The sequence below is a fragment of the Apodemus sylvaticus genome, chromosome 19, assembly GCF_947179515.1.
Source record: "Apodemus sylvaticus chromosome 19, mApoSyl1.1, whole genome shotgun sequence".
NCBI lineage: Eukaryota > Metazoa > Chordata > Mammalia > Rodentia > Muridae > Apodemus > Apodemus sylvaticus.
The window spans coordinates 9,968,764-9,985,511 of record NC_067490.1 but is presented as its reverse complement, the minus strand read 5'-3'; the positions used below and the strand labels follow the sequence as shown (position 1 = coordinate 9,985,511).

Sequence of the window (16,748 nt, the reverse complement as noted above, 5' to 3'; positions counted from 1 at the left end):
AGACATTTATTTAAGTCTGTTGGAAACATGTATATACTTCTTTAGTCTAGGGAAATATGTTGGGTTGTGTCTGTCTCCTTGTTCCAGTTTCCCTGATCCCCGGTGCCTCTGCTTCCTCTGCTCCCTTCTATGATTTCCCTTGGGAAGTTGCTCAGCCACGGCCCTCTCTTCATCTTCTCTGGAGGCTGCTCTGGACCCTCAGCTGTCTCCTTGGAGGGGTGTGTGGCCAGGTGTGTGTGACCTCAGCTTATTACGGGGCGTCTGGGTCTGCTGTTATGAAAGCAGGCTGGGATGACCCATGCAAGGCAAGCCATTGTTCTCAGGTGACCAAAGTCACACTAAGGCCCTGTCCATGCCCAAGGGGCCTCCTTAGGTCAATGTTTTGTTTTGAATGTGTTTATCTGTGTGTGGATAGGCTGTGTGAATGCAGTACCTATGGTGGCCAGAAGAGGGTGCCAGATCTCCTGGAGAAGGGGAGGGGCTGAGCTCAAACTCAGATCCTTTGGAAAAACAGCATGTTCTAGGGGCTGGAGAGATGGCTCAGTGGTTATGAGCATTCTCTGCTCTTCCAGAGGTCCTGAGTTCAATTCCCAGCAACAGCATGGTCGCTCACAACCATCTATGATGAGATCTTGTGCCCTCTTCTGGCATGCCGGTGTACATGCATGCAGAATGCTGTATATGCAATAAATCTTTAAATTAAAAAAAAGTGCCGGGCTGTGGTGACATACTCTTTTAATTCCAGCACTTGGGAGGCAGAGGCAGGCAGATTTCTGAGTTCGAGGCCAGCTGGTCTACAGAGTGAGTTCCTGGCCAGCCAAGGCTACACAGAGAAACCCTGTCTTGAAAAACCAAAAAATAAATAAATAAAATAAAAAATAGTGTTCTGTTAACTGCTCGATCAATGCATATATGTGTGAGTATGTGTGCATATATATACCTACATATATAGTTTGTTTTACTCTCTCCATATATATTAAGAATAGGCTTTGAAAAAAAGAGTGAGTGTCGTGTTACCAGTTGTTCACTTTACACAATGGTAGGTTTCCAGTGCAACTGTGTGACTGGCTCACCATGTGGTGTGGTGTGAGTGGATCGCAGTGTGGCTGTTCCTTGCTGCAGCCCGCATAGGTGCAGAGTTTATCTGTCCTGAGGTGCACATGTTGTACTCGATCGCATGGTAACAGATGCCCTCAGCCACAGACTCTCAGGGCTCTACTTCTGTATCCTACAAACTAAGGCTGACCATGGTCTGTATTTGAAGAAAATCCATACCTTGGTCTGGTCGGGGTGAGGGATGAGTTGCAAATGGGTCCTTGTGGAAAGACTTTGATGAACTTCCTGAGGAAAGGTCATGTGATCAGGGGAAGGAGGCAGTCAGGGTTGGGCTCAGAGACACTGGCTCAGAGGCTTTGCACTGTTACCAGAAAGTGGGGATACATGTCTGCTGGCCCTTCCTTGGAACAGAAACATGCTTCTGTCAAACTGAGTGCCGATTCTCTGGAGGCTGCTGTGTGGTCCTGGAACACGGCCACCAACACCCTCTTGGGACTACTGTGGGTGACTGTGCCAGTCCTGACTGGTCTGTTTTGCAGGTGTTAGCTTATAGACACAGAGGGCCTGTGGATTGCATTCTAAAAATTCATGACAACATACAAGGAAAGGACACCTCTTGACCCCCTAGCCAGGGCTCCCGATGGCTCTACCAGCTTGCCTCTCAACTGCGTACCAAGGTGACTCCTTGGGCATGTTATTAAACTTCTAGGTATCTAGGGGGCTGGGGAGATGGCTCAGTGGTTAAGAGCACTGACTGCTCTTCCAGAGGTCCTGAGGTCAATTCCCAGCAACCACATGGTGGCTCACAACCATCTGTAATGGGATCTGATGCCCTCTTCTGGTGTGTCTGAAGACAGCAAAAATAAATAAATCTTTTTTTTTGTTGTTTTGTTTTTTTTGTTTGTTTGTTTGTTTTTTGAGACAGGGTTTCTCTGTGTAGTCCTGTGTAGTCACTCTGTAGACTAGGCTGGCCTCAAACTCAGAAATCTGCCTGCCTCTGCCTCCCAAGTGCTGGGATTAAAGGCGTGCGCCACCACCGCCCAGCAAAATAAATAAATCTTAAAAACAAAAACAACAACAACAAAAAACTTCTAGGTATCTTGGTGTCCTATGTAAAATGGGTTATTAGTGTCCACAAGAGCATTCCAGAAACTGGGCAAATGGTAGGTCAAAAGTTAGGCTTTCTGTGCCTGCTACTGTCACCTACCCCAGCCACCTAGTGGCTACTTTGGGGTTATGTAAGCAGGGAGAAGGGTAGATAGAATGAAGGGGAAGAGGCATGTCTCTCCTGGAGCCATGTTGGGAAAGCCCTTGTGGAGGCTGGTCCACCCCACCCAGGAAGTCCGATGGATAAAGATGAAACGGGGCTATGTGCTGGCTTTCTGGGCCAACAGACGCCATCCTCTGTGCCCTCAAAGGATGCCTTTTCCAGACCTGAGCCCTCCAGTGACATTCAAATTCAAGGCCAGAGGCCTGTTCCAGCCAGGAGTGTGTGGTCCATATACCATGCATGGTAACTATACTGGAAAGTAGAACCCTTCCGGACCACTTGAAAGGGTTAGCCTGAGTTTCTTCGACCCTCTCCTCCCCAAATGCGGCCTGCATGCAAGAAAAGTCCCCCAAACGTGGGTGCCATTGAGGCTGACGGTTGGGCCAAAGCATTCCCCTGGCTCCTGACCTAGCACACGCGCCCCCAGTCCTCCCGTGCCTCCCGGTTCCCTGCGTGGCCGCGTAGGCTTGCACCCACATCCGGGGTCTCCGGGACCCAGGACCTTGAGTCGCGCGTCCCCGGGGCTCTGCGCGCGCCCGGGCGCCTGACCCGCCCCGTGACGCATTCGCAACCGTCCGGAATCGCGGCGGGCCGGCGCGCGCCCGCGACGCGGGGCACGCGCCTCGTGCACGCGCCCAACCACGTGACTCCGCGCGGCCAACCGGCGCGCCGGGATTTAGGGATAAAGCGCGGCCCCGCGACAGTTGCGGCGGGAGAGCGGCGGGGCAGAGAGCGTGACTCGCCCGCTCCAGTGCCACCGGTTCCCGCTGCGCTTGCCGCCGCCGTCGCCGCGCAACCATGTCGGAAGAGAAGCCCAAGGTAAGCCCGGTACGCAAGGCGCAGCAGATTTCGCGGGACGCAGGCTGGGCCACGCGCAAACAGGGCCCGCGGGACCGCGCCCCGAGCCTCCGCGCCCCTCCCCCACCGGCCCGCGCCCCTCCCCCACCAGCATCGCACTCCGCCCCGGGGCTTCTCTCTAGCCCCACCCCCGGCTGTGCCTCCCGCCACGCCAAGGCTCCGCCTCCGGGGTAGCCACGCCCCGGGCGTAGCCACGCCCACGACCGGAGAACCCGGAACTTGGGTGCGGGTGCTTGGCTCACGGGTTTCCCTTGTCCGTCCTCACTCCAGGACGCGGCCATCCTTTCGCGTGCCGTGCGCATAGGTGCACGCGTGGTGCCGCGCGTGAGCCTCGGCGTGCGCTCCGAGTGCTGCCGCGGAGTAGGAGCGAGGCTGGCCGCTCCGAGCTTCCACTGTTCGCCCGGCCGCGTGTCCTCCCGCTCCATTGCGGTGGTCTCGGCAATCGGTGCGTGGAAAGGCCAGGGTTGCCCATTCCACATTAAACAGTGTTCCCACCCTCACCTGCCCCGCTGGGGACAGTTTTATCCAACGGGAGATAAACGTTGGAGCCTGGTATTCTGTGTTCTTGACCGGCCTGGAGATGACCACTGGCTTGGTTCAGGTGAGAGACCCCAGGAGCAGGGCAAGCATCTGGAATACTGCCATGGTACTATGCTCAGCAGCCGAGCCCAGAAATATCTTGCCTGCGGGGCCCTTACCTTGGGTCCTGCCTGCAGCATCCCGGAAATTGAATGAGCGCCTGTTCGTCCTGTGCCGAGAGTAGACACTTTATATTTTGTAGCTGGTAACTACAACAAGAGTTGTAACTGTTTGATGAGGTTAGGCAGGAAGTGAACGCCTGCTGTGGTACTGGAATGACCATGCCCCTGCCTCTCCGGGTTAGTGGAGGCAGAGGGTTATGCTCTTCTGTTTTGGTGATTGCAGCCCAGGGGCTTTTTTTTTTTTTTGTTTTCTTTTTCGAGACAGGGTTTCTCTGTGTAGCCCTGGCTGTCCTGGAACTCACTCTGTAGACCAGGCTGGCCTCGAACTCAGAAATCCGCCAGCCTCTGCCTCCCAAGTGCTAGGATTAAAGGCGTGGGCCGCCACTGTCTTGGGGCTTTTGTGCACTAGACAGATGCTCTACCAGAGAGTTACTTCCTCCCTCCAGGCCCCTGCCCCCTTTTAGACAAGGTTTCTTTGTAGTCCAGGCTGTCAGTGTTCTCCAGGCTGGCTTCAAACTCAGATCCTCCTGCTTCTGCCTCCTGAAATGTTGAGATTAAAGGAGTGTGTCGCCAAGCCGGGCCTGCCTTTGTTTGGTTTTGCTGTGTTTTGAGACAGGTTCCCCTGTGTAGCTCAGGCTGGCCCCCACCCTTACCCTGGAGTGCTGGGTATAGGTGATGGCAGTCACTGTGCTAAGCCCTCCTTCTCAATTTACTTGCTAATTAGAGAACTCCAGGCCAGAGCCAGGCATCCTGCTCTGGAGGAAAGCTTGCCTGAGGCTTTTTCACCTCTGTCTGGTTTTCAACACACACACACACACAAACACACACACACACACACACACACATCCTTCTGGGAATGGGGTCAGAAGTCAGTGCATCTTGGGACCTGGAGTGGTTCGTGCTTGTCACTTGGGGATGTCACCTTTTCTCATGCTGGATCCCACCCTTTGGAGCAGGTGCCAAGCTCTCCGAGCAGTGCCACTATGTCACTGGTGTCCGAGGAGGGAGTCTCACTCGCATTCCTTCAGGTCCGTCCCTGTTGGAGCCTTTCTCCTGCGAACCATTTCTCGGACTAGAAAGAGCCATGCTCCTACCCAAGGCTGTTAGGACCCAGCCCAGGACAGGTTGCTGCCTGCACCCCGCACCCCACTGCACCCCACTGCACCCGAGCTCCTGACACTATTCTACCTCTCTCTCCAGGACATCCCAGGGGAGCAGGGTGCTTCTACGGAGCATGCTCTGTGGAACAGTGGGAATAAAAATTGGCGTGAGGACAGGGAGAAAGCTTGGTCTGCAAGTAGAACAAGGGATCTGTTTCCTTAGAAAAATGGTTCCCAAGGAGAAACTGTTCAGCAGTTAAGATCACTGGTGGATCTTTCAGAGGACCTGGTTCAAGTCTCAGCACCCATTCCACTGCTGACAAACATCTGTAACTCCACTCCCAGAGGATCTGGCACCTTCTCTGGCCTCCTTGGGCACTGCCTACATGTGATTCACAGACATGCTTGTAGGCAAAATACTGCTACACATTAAAGTAATAATAAAGGTTAAAAGTCCCCATGAACTCTTCCATCCACTGCGGCTGAAATGATACGTCCCATGGGCCGAGCATGCGCTGACCGACGAAACGGAGTTCCCCTCAGACTGAACCAAAGTTGGCTCTGTGGCCCGGAACAAACTTTTCAAAATGTGTTTCCAGGCAACAAGAAGCGCAGGCCTTGCCTCTGCCCAGCAGCCCGTGTGTATCATGATTATATAAAAACAACTGCTGCGTAATAGGATTTATCCTCCAGTATGGCACATGGAACCCAGGGCCTTGAGCACACAGTATTCATTAGAGCTACACAGAGCTCCTGAAGAAAGAGCAGAATCTGAGGTCAGAGTGCCTCGGGGAACCACAGCCATTACCTTGCTGACTCCAGACGGTCCAGGGGACACCAGCCTTTCCCCTCCTGACTCCAGGAGGGCCACGGCCTTTACCGCCTCCACTGGATTCCCTCAGGGTCCCCCAGTGCCCTCTGGTCCTCCACTCTTGGCTTCACGTTGGCTTTTCTTACCAGTCATATAGAGCCCAATGTATCTGCAAATGTGTGTTTTTACTAGCCTCCTAAGGAATTTTAAAACAGAGATGGATTTTCTTTGGCCCTCTAGATTTAATGAGCACATTTTGGACTTTGAGTCTGTGAGGACTGGCTCTGCTCTGCCGCTTCCATCACTCTGCTTAACAAATGTAGGTTAAAAATAAATTCTGTGTAAAAATAAGACAGTCACACAAGCAGCTCTGCGCTGCTGGGGGCGTTTTTGGGAATTAGGTTGGTTTTAACGACTGAAAACAGCCTCACCCCAGGACTTGGCTTTAAACCCTGGTGATTCTGAGCTGGCTTTTGAGAGCCATTTTCCGTGTCTTGCAGGAGGGTGTGAAGACAGAGAACGACCACATCAACCTGAAAGTGGCGGGGCAGGATGGCTCAGTGGTACAGTTCAAGATCAAGAGGCACACCCCACTGAGCAAGCTGATGAAGGCCTACTGTGAGAGGCAGGTGTGTGCTGGCCAGAGGAAGGAGGCTTGGGGGGGGTTGGGGAGTGGGGAAGGGTGGGGGGCGGGCCTGGGGGAGTGGGGGAAGGGTGGGGGGTGGGCTACTTGTGTTGCAGGCTAGCCCGTGCTGCCCCAGATCTTGTTATCTGCATGTGCCTCTAGTGTATCTCTCCCTGGGCTCCACATGACACGGAGAGGTGGATCTTGGGCTTGAGCAGACTCCGGTGGGATTTGCTTCCTGATAGATGTCATAGCAGTGGTCACACTCCTATAGGGTCAGCACACTGCTCTGGTGAGGCCCTGCGATGTGTTCAGATGTGGGATCAGTGTTGGTTCCAATTCCTCTTTCTGGTATCCATCCAATTGTGTGTGCTGCCTTCATTGGAGACTTTTTTGTTTTTGTTTTCCCCCCGAGACAGGGTTTCTCTGTGTAGCCCTGGCTGTCCTGGAACTCACTCTGTAGATCAGGCTGGCCTTGAACTCAGAAATCCGCCTGCCTCTGCCTCCCAAGTGCTGGGATTAAAGGCGTGCGCCACCACCGGCTTGGAGATTTTATTTTATTTTATTTTTAATGTTATTTAGGAAAGTGAGGAAACCTGACCCTGTCCCTTCATTACCATTTCAAAATAGTGAGCTGACTTACCTTGTCCCCAACAGTGACTGGTTGTCAGTGTCACTGAATGCATGGCTCGTGTACGCACTGTGCTGGGGTCTGTCCATCTGTTCATTCTTACTAAGGACCTTTTGGCAGGTGGGTGCCCTCTAGCCCGCCTGGAAGTCCTTGGACTCCCCGTCTCGCTTGCTCCTCAAGTGGCTGCCTCAGTGGCTGCCTGGCTTGCTGCTCATAGTCCTAGGTGCCCGTTCCTGTCTGAGCCCTGACATCTGGGGGCTCTCGTAGGGGGTCCTGCTCTTTGTGGGGGTAGTGGCATCTCTCGTTACGGTGGCACGAGGTTGCCCTGAGCACTTGCCCACACAGCTGTGTGCTGTCCTTTGATTTTGCTGTAAGTACTCTGAAAGGCGGCGCCACGCCTTCTCCTGTCCCACCTCATGAGCCTTGCAGATGGTGTCCTTGGTCTCCTCTCTCCTGGGTTTTGACCTCAGACACTTCTTCCAGGTGAAAGGTGAGACAGAGCTTTGCGATGATGCCACGTCCCCTTGTGCCCTGGCAGCTGAGTCAGCTGTGGGTGCTGTGGGCCACCCCTTGGACTGCGCTTGTGTAGGCGTGTTCCCACCCCTTGGACTGCGCGCGTGTAGGCGTGTTCCCACCCCTTGGACTGCGTGTGTGTAGGCGTGTTCCCACCCCTTGGACTGCACGTCTGTAGGCGTGTTCCTTGCTGGTGCTGTGCTCAGTCTGCTTGTGTTTGCGTGGGTTTCTGGTGCTCCTGGGTCTTCTGCTAAGAGGCTCTGTTGGAGGGCACATGCTAGGTCAGGTACCCCGCCGTTCAGGGGATCCTGCTGGAGGTGAGGTTGTCTGTACAGCTGCCCTCCCACAGTCTTGGGAGAGTGGTTCTGGAGACTCCCTTTGTCTCCTCTTGCATCTTTTTCTGTGTTAATTCCCCATTTCCGCCATGGAGAATCATCTCCCACATCTGACAGGGACTTAAGCTACTCGGGAAGTTGCCGTAATTTTCTGTTTGCATCCTGTGTCTTGGAACACGCATGACATTCTGATTCTCTGGTGGGAGATCTCCGCAGGGGCTCTGGAGGATTCTTCCTGCTCTGGTAGGGTGCTCCCTGGGCCCTTACCATCTGTAGACCTGGCTCTACCTGACCTTGCTCCCACGTAGCCAGACGTCTGCGCTGCTGCTTCAGGCTGCGAGCATCCAGTTCTGTAGTCAGCCACTCTGTGTGCTTGCCTGTGGCCATTTCCTCCTTTCAAAGGTTTATTTATTGTATATTCAATATTCTCCCTGTTGCATGTCAGAAGAGGGCATCAGATTCCATTATAGATGGTTGTGAGCCTCCATGTGGTTGCTGGGATGGAACTCAGGACCTCTGAAGAAAAGCCAGTGCTCTTAACCTCTGAGCCGTCTCTCCAGCCTTCCAGAAGGGCTCTGTTTGCTTCTGTTTTATGTTTTTTTTCCTTTTTCTTTTTTCTTGGTGCATGGGGGGGGGGGGTGTGCGCGCGTGCGCGTGGGCGCACACACACACATACCACACACATCCTTCCTAAAAACTTTAAGTGTACATGTGTTTTTACCCGTCCTTCTCATTCCTTTTTTTTTTTATTGCCTCATGATGTTGAAGAAACTCAAAATAATAGAAGTGATATTATACAGGATTTGCTAATAGATTGTTTAGGAGACATGGAGTCACACTAAGTGGAATTCAGCTACAGGAGCACTGTCTTCAAAACACCCCAAGGATAAGTGGGTGCCAGCCAGGCCTGTTAGAGAGAAGAGAACCTAAGGATGCTAGGATGTGTTTATTCTCGAGGACTGACTGTTAGCTCTGTTCTCACGACAAAGGAGACAGCCCTGACTTGGAAGCAGCTCTAGACCCAGACCCCATCAAGTAACATGCATCTAACAAGGCAGCCTGGGACCGAGCAGGCTCACAGCCAGTGCTCAGTCTCAGCCTAGTATAAGGTCCCAGTTCTCTTACTGAGAAAATGCATAGTGCGGTTAGGTGGGCAAGATTACCCCAGGTAAGAACTATCTGAAAGAGAACAACACTGGTGTGCTTAAAATAATTCTGGCGATATGCCATATCTCTGCTGCATAACCTTCCCATCTGCCTAAGTGGCCAGACTGGCAGTCTCCTGTCTCTGTTTAAATTGTTCAGAGTGTAACATGGGCCTGGCATCTGAAAGATTGAAGGATGCCACTGTATGTGGAATTCAGAACCTATGGTGTATGTAAGTTAGCAGAGCCTCTGTTTAAGGCCACCTCCTTCGGGCATCAACCAGTCGGACTCACGCTGTTATGTTACAGAGCTCTCCCTTCTCTCTAAGTGTGTGGAGGGACTTCTCCCTGGGAAGGCCTGCCATCTCTGTAACATGCAGGGTGCTTTCTCTTCCTCTGGCGTGTTCTCACATGTTACGTCTTTCCTAGAATGCCCCCAGTTGCTGTTTGTATTTAGGTGAAGCAGCAAACGTCTGTGGGACAGAGCAGTGTTGTGGGCTTGGGTGGATGTGGCAGAGACTGCACATCCATGGGGTGGTATGTCAGAATCGGGGGCTCTGGGGGCCCAGGTGCTGCTCTGAGAGGCACTGTTTCCTGAGGAAGATTGCCTCCAGACTGCACTCAGCATTGGGGTACAGCTGGAAGACTGAGGGGTCTCTGAGGCACATTTTATTAGTACAACCTGGGCACCCACTGGTCGGGCTTGTCTTGACAGAGCTCTGAGTCCACATCTCTAGAAAGTCCTGCTTATTGCTGTGAGAGAGAGACTTTCTTGGCCTCTGGGGGGTTGTGAGGGGGTTGTGACTTTCTTTGTTATTTTTATGTGCATGGGTGTTTTTGCTTTCGAGTATGTCTGTGCACTATATGCACGTCTAGTTTTCATAGGGGCCAAAGGAGGACATCGGATCCCCTGGAACTGGAGTTACTGGTGGTTGGTTGTGAGCTGCCATTTGGGGACTGGGAAACAACCTTGAGTCCTCTGCAAAAACAAGTGCAGAGCTCTCTTAACCTCTTAACCTCTGAGCTAGATCTCAGCCCCTACATGTGAACTTTCAAAAAGTTTACCCAGGGATTCCTGGTCTCACCATCCCTGGGCCGAGATTTTTGGCTCCAGCACACATGAGATTGCAGTGTCTTTAGGCTTGTGGCTTCAGACTCCGGCCAGCAGAGACCAGTCATCTCTGGGTTCCTTCCTGGAGGCCGAGCCTTTCCTTCAGTAAGCAGTCACAGTTTATCCGTTCTGTCCTGTTTCAGGGACAGCAGAGCTGCCAAGGTAGAGGGCCATTCTGACTGATGTTGACCTGCTTCCTCTGACAGGCTGAGGCCTGCTGTGCTCCCCACAGCCTTCCTGATTATGGCCCTCACAGTCACCTGACCTGTTTCTCTCTGGGAACTATGCAGAGGAGGAAATGGTTCTGAAGTACAGCAGGGAGGAGCTTGGCTGGGCTTAACTTCTGGAAGGAAGTGAGGTGGAATTAGGACGGCCTAGCCCTTGAAGGGCCTGGAGACTTCTGAGTGGGTTAGCTTGGGGCAGCACGTGCTGTAGATGGTGGCCCACCAGGGCTCTTCGTGCTCAGCCGGGTCATGTGTGCAAATGCAGAATGCTTATGTGTATCTCCAGGTTAAACTTTGCGAGCTGGGAACAGCTAACGCTTTTCCTTCCTTTTCCCCAGGGCTTGTCAATGAGGCAGATTCGATTCCGGTTTGATGGACAACCAATCAATGAAACAGACACTCCAGCCCAGGTATGAAGTGTCTGTCTTCAGGTCTGCGCCATTTCTAATATCTAAATGGTGTCCTTTGGAACACTATTTGAGAAATGATTTTTTCCTAATTTATTTATTTTTATGGTCATTGGTGTTTTGCCTGTGTGTATGTGTGAGGGTCTCAGTCAGATCTTGGAGTTACAGACAGTTGTGAGCTACCATGTGGATGCTGGAATTTGAACCTCTAGAAGTACAGTCAGTGCTCCTAACTGCTGAGCCATCTTTCCAGCCTCTCCGCAGTGATTTTGATTATTAGACTTCAGATTTTGATGCTTTGAGATTGAGTTTTTCAGGTGAGTGGCAGTCAGTCATAGCTTTGATGTTTAGAGACAGCAAAACGTAGGACCCACACTCTCAGGACGATTGCCCAGGAGTCCGCATTTGTGGACTAATGTTAGATGCACAGCCCCCAGGGTCCTAAGGGCTTAGTGCCAACTATTTGCTCTTTACTGGAGTTATTTGTCTTTTAAATTTTTTAATTAAAATTATTTTTGTGAGGGCATAGTGGTTAAATGCACTTGCTCTTGCAAAGGACCCAGTTTCAATTCCTGATACCTACATGGACGCTTACTGTGGTAAGTAAGTACTACTTTAACTATAGTCCCAGGAAATCTGATGCCCTCTGTGGCCCCTAGACCTTAGGCACACATGTGATGCACAGACATATGTGCACATAAAAACTAAAAATTTTTCTTTTAGACTGGGTGGTTGTGGTACACGCCTTTGATCCTTGGATTCAGGAGTCATAGGCTGATCTCTGAGTTTGAGGCTAGCCTGGGCTACAAGAGCGAGTTCTAGGATAGCCATGGCTACCCCGAGAAATCCTTACTCAGATTTTTTTCTTTTTTTTTCTTTCTTTCTTTTTGGTTTTTTGGATTTGGTTTTTTTTCCCCCGAGATAGGGTTTCTCTGTGTAGCCCTGGCTGTCCTGGAACTCACTCTGTAGACCAGGCTGGCCTCGAGCTCAGAAATCTGCCTGCCTCTGCCTCCCAGAGTGCTGGGATTACAGGCGTGCGCCACAACCACCTGGCTCAGATTTTTTTTCTTGTGGGGTTGGAGAGAGCTTAGGAGTGAAGAGCACCAGCTGTTCTTCCAAAGGGACCTGGGTTTGATTCCCAGCACCCACATAGGACCTCCACACTGTCTATAACTCCAGTGTTTGGGATCTAAATCCTCCGTGCATTTGGATGCATATAAGCTCACATAACAACGTATACAAACACTTAAAAATAAGAGATAAATGAATAATAGATTTTTTTTGTGTGTATGTGAATGTAAAATATTTATGTAAAAATGATGGGGCTGTCAAGATAGCTTAAAGGGTGAGATGCTTGTCACCAATCCTGGTGACCTGAGTTCATGTGAATGCCCCCCCTCCATTAAAACTGTATTAAAGTATCTTAAAATGCTGTCACTGCAATATATAAATAGGCATAGTGCACAAAGTGTGTTGTGTGGCCAACCAGTCTGTTTTTATGACCCCGTTTCTCTCTCAGTTCTTAGCTCTGATTACTCTGTGAATCTTGTCAGAAGTTGGGTGGATAAGTAGTTAACTGTGATTCCACGGTAACCCTTTTTTCTCGAATGCTGCACTCCACCCAAGGTGACTGGGCTGTCTAGTGTAGGGGAAGCTGTTTGGGAGTGAGGTATCATTGTGAACTGACTTCTGACATTTCCTGTCTCCTTTCCCGGGCCGCCTTGGCAACTTGAATAGCTGGAGATGGAGGACGAGGACACCATTGATGTATTCCAGCAGCAGACAGGAGGAACGGCCTCTCGGGGGAGTGTCCCCACACCCAACCATTGTCCTGACCTGTGCTATTGAGTGGTGACCATGCAGCCACACCAATCACACACGAGTCAGCAGAAGCAAGTCACCGAATGATTCTCCTTTTCTGACGCGCTTGGAGTGAACCACATGCAGACCACACTGCAGGGGCGAGAGCATTACATAACATGGGCGTTAGCAGGGTTTGGTTTGGGGGAGATGAGGCGTGAGGTTTTGGGTTTTGTTTTTGTTTTCATTTCTGTTTCTTCCCATCCCTAACATTTTTTTCCCCAAACTTGGGTCTGGATGTAGATTCTCACCCTACGGCCTGAGTCCAGTCCCTAGAACCGGGGTTTCCTCTGGTGTGACTTGTCCTGATCAGGTAGAGCGAGCTTGTGGTCACATTACCAAGTGGGCATGCCTGTGGTATGTGGGGAGGGGCAGAGAGGCAGAATTCCACCTGTTTGTTGTAGGCATAGAATATTAAAATGTGAAATACTTTAAATTTGAGCTTTGTCAGGCATATGGTAAAGTTAAAAGGAAAAGACCAATGCTTCTTAAGAAATGTGAGGAGACTTCCTCCTGTGGCCCAAGCACCTGCACATGCCCACTGCCTACTCAGTCTCTGGTGATGGGTACATGGGTAAGGGTGGGGTGGTACAGTGAGACCCACTCTCTTCCCTTTTTATAATGTAGAAGAAATTGTCATGTCTCATTTGGAAATTGTATGTGGCCTCAGATTTCTACTAGTACTTGCTTCCGATACATAATTATGGTTTCTGTATAAGAAGGTAATTGGTTAAGTATCAAGTTTTCAGCGACTTGTGTGTGTAAGAGACCTGCTTTCAAGTGTGGCTGCAAAAGCAAGCCTGGGAAAGGTGACCTCATTCTCACGATTGTGCTGTGCAGCCTTCCAAGCGTGTATTAAAGTGACGCATCAGGGGTGACTTCGGTTCTGCATTGGGGGGTCAGTAGTGTCCATAGTTCCTGCCTGTCATCCTCCGTAAGGATCCATTGCTGCTTGATGGCCGTCTCTGCCTTTTATAGTCACCTGACACTGACCTACCATCTCTCGCTTGCTTAGAGTCCTGAGGAAAATGTCCCTGTTCCTGTTTGCTGCGTGGGCCTGGGTGGGATGTCTGTCGGCTCTGTCGTGTTTATTCACCGGTTTGTACATTATCTGTTGTCCTTTACTACTGTAAACAGTAAATATAGTTTGGTATTCTGTCTCTTGGCTTATGTTAAACACTGTATTTGGAGACTGGTCCTGTGTCACAGCTCGCTGTTGACAGTCTGTCCAGCGAGGCCACTCAGACGGACAGACAAGGTGGTTGCTTAGCTTGCATTGCAGCAGATGTCGTGTGCTGGTCCAGCTGCCTGCCTGCTGGTTCTGAATCTGCACACAATACCACTCTCCTCCCCTAGGTGTGTGAAGATGGGTTTTAGAGGTGGGGTGTAGTGTGGGCCATCAGCCAGTCCATGACCTACTAATCTGCTTTGACATGGATTGGTGCTAATTTGGCTGTGAGGAGTGTCAGTACTTAGGTTAGATAAAACCAGGGTTGTCATTGCCTGAACTGTTAGGCTATCAGCTGAGCACAAACACCGAGTACCTAATTCATCCAGCAGGAATGTGTCGAGGAAAACTGCCAGGGCCATTGTCTAGGTCTCTCAGCCTGTTAGTTACTTTCTCAGTGCTGTTGCAGAGGGTGTGGCAAGCAGCCTAGAGCAGAGGAGTTTCTTTTGGTTTATGGTTTGAGGGTGCTCCATCACGAAAGGAAGACAAAGGTAACTGGAGCATTGGGAGGGGTGGGGGATCAGGAAGCAGTTAATCCTGTCAAGAAAAGACCCTTAGGGGATACTCAAAGGTGAACTTCATTAAGGCTTCAGGCATTTAAATTGAATCAAGTTTCTTGTCAGCTAGACACCCAAATACATCACTGTAGAATCTGCTTGGCTTTTAAGATCATGTGTTGTATAATACAAAACACATTTAGTCTCTCTCTGAGTGGCCACCCCCAAGGTTCAAAGTCTGCTCTGAGACTCAAGAAGACAGTTTTTGAATGGTGAGCCCCTGTAAAATAAACAAGTTACTTATCACAACAGCACGGAGTAAAAACATGCCTGTTTCAGAAGGAAGGGACCAGAGCATAGCAGTGCTTAGGCTGAAGCAAGATTAATGAAAGCCAGCAGGGAACAGAGCAGAGCCCGCTGCCCCGAGTCCAGCGGCAGAGGCCCTGGCGTCTGGGCTCCAGTAGCCGTGGGTAGTCTCACCCCACAGTCTGTTGCCTGAGGTGCCTGTGGTCTCCGTTGGGCCAATACTTGGTGCCCACAGTGTTCCTCGGTGAACACCCCACCCTGCTGGCATCTGTCACATCCGGGATCCCGTACCAGATAACCTCAACTCCAGAGTGACTTCAGGGCCTCCATACAGGAATCTGATTTCCCCATTCATTGCTTTGTTTCATTGGCCTTCTGGAATCTTGGCACAAATTTCCACTCTTTCTCTCCACTTACATCTTGCAAATATGGATGCCACCACCAAGTTTGGCTGTCAGTTCCAGAGGAAGCCTGACACCCTTAGACCAAGGTTGCTGCCGTCTCTCTATGGGCTGGGGGTTTTTTGTTTTGTTTTTCCAGCAGGGAACCCTGGAGGGTCTCTCCAGGCACTCTCCTTTCAGATGAATTTGCATGTTTACACCCCAGGGTTCTCATGTCAGTAGGCACTGCCCCTACTGTCCCAGTGCACGTTCTCAGACAGTTCCAAATCTGTCCTGCCCTCAACCCCGTCTGATCTCTACTCACCAAAGGACACTGTCCACATTTCTCTGGGCAGCTTTCTACCTGTTCTCACCATAAATCTGAATAAATGTGGTGAGCACGAACCACGCCACAGCCTGGGTGTCTGTCAGGCAGGCCTCCTTGACACTCCGTCTGCCAAGCAGCTTCCTTAGCCCATTCCTTTTGAAATTTGGCCTCACTCCAGTTTTTAGGGTTCAGGGAAACCCAGAATTGTTATGGGGAGTCCACCAGAGAAGACCACTCAGATGCAGTCAATTGTAGTCAATATAGCCACCGGGAAGTCTTTATTCTAGCCAGCTGGGACCACACTTAGGTATTTGGGACTCAAGACTAAAGGGCATTGGTTCACAGGGGTTAAATCAGTTGTAAAATTACAGTTATGAAGTGGCAGCGAAGATAAGACATAGTCCCAGCAACCACATGGTGGCTCACAACCATCTGGAATGGGATCTGACACCCTCTTCTGGTGTGTTTGAAGACAACTACAGCTACAGTGTACTGTATAAACAAAATAAATCTTTAAAAAATAAAAACGACAAATGAGATGAATCTAATACCTGGAATCTTTTGAGTTCAGTTGATGCTTGAGGTACAGCTACTTATAAGTACTCAGGGTCCCTGCAGGAAATTCTTTGTCCCGAAGTACCTAGTCCTGGGAGCCCTTTTGTTCCGAAAGCCACATCCTGAGCTGTATCCATGTCCACTCAGGAAATCCAGTTGTGCACCCAAGAAGACACCAATTATCTATCGGGTAGCTTGGTGTGTTGATGTACAGCCTTCTCGGCAGAGTCTGATTTTTTTTTCTTTTTTTTGCCACAGAGAGGGCGGGATATGGCCCTGGGAACTTTATCCTTCCTTTGTGAAACCAAGGTACTCTTTCTCTTGCTAAGTGTCATCTTCTCAAATCACCTGTCTTCAATCCCAGCACTCGCGAGACAGAGGTAGGCAGGCAGGATGTCTGTGAGTTCGAGGCTGGCCTGGGCTAAATAATGAGTTTTAGGATACTCATGCCTACAGAGTGGGGAAAAAGTTTCACGATCTGGCCAGCCACTCATGGGGAGCGTGCCACGCGCAAGGAAATGAGTCTCATTCGGGAACAATCCACGATGGGCCATTAGCTCTCGCTGGATTTGTTTTTTTTTTTTTTTTTTTTTCAAGCCTAAAGGGCCACAGGGTGAGCTGCGCGCAGCCTCACGGCTCCAACGCCGAGGCTGAGGACGGCCCAGAAGGTTCTGGGACCCGAGCTCCATCAGCCCAGGCCGTGACCCCGCGAGCGCGAGGCGAACCCCAGCGAGCCTCTGTCTGACGCACCGCAGCGCGCCACGTCACCCGCGCGCGCCCCGGATGCATTGGCGGCCCGAGACCGCG

At 50.9% G+C, this 16,748-nt stretch overlaps 1 protein-coding gene across 3 annotated transcripts; it reads left to right on the top strand.

The window, feature by feature from the left end:
* The first annotated feature begins 3,000 nt into the window (after nucleotides 1-3,000).
* Sumo3 (small ubiquitin like modifier 3) lies at nucleotides 3,001-13,807 on the top strand. Of its 3 annotated transcripts, none has more exons than XM_052164478.1 (4): nucleotides 3,001-3,145; nucleotides 6,297-6,425; nucleotides 10,719-10,790; nucleotides 12,525-13,807. In XM_052164478.1, exons 1-4 carry the CDS (start codon nucleotides 3,125-3,127, stop codon nucleotides 12,633-12,635), a joined length of 333 nt encoding a protein of 110 aa, XP_052020438.1. In that variant the 5' UTR covers nucleotides 3,001-3,124; the 3' UTR covers nucleotides 12,636-13,807. The 3 variants fall into 3 exon arrangements, with proteins under 3 accessions (XP_052020438.1, XP_052020439.1, XP_052020437.1); XM_052164479.1 differs by lacking the exon at nucleotides 3,001-3,145 and adding an exon at nucleotides 3,426-3,785; XM_052164477.1 differs by lacking the exon at nucleotides 3,001-3,145 and adding an exon at nucleotides 5,999-6,115.
* The last annotated feature ends 2,941 nt before the right edge of the window (nucleotides 13,808-16,748 follow it).

Excerpts from the sequence above, each read along its gene's own strand:
- Sumo3 (XM_052164477.1), top strand. The coding sequence starts at position 6,014 with ATGGATTTTCTTTGGCCCTCTAGATTTAATGAGCACATTTTGGACTTT. Across the intron at positions 6,116-6,296 it reads CATCACTCTGCTTAACAAAT|GAGGGTGTGAAGACAGAGAA; the intron begins GTAGGTTAAAAA and ends CGTGTCTTGCAG. Across the intron at positions 6,426-10,718 it reads AGGCCTACTGTGAGAGGCAG|GGCTTGTCAATGAGGCAGAT; the intron begins GTGTGTGCTGGC and ends CCTTTTCCCCAG.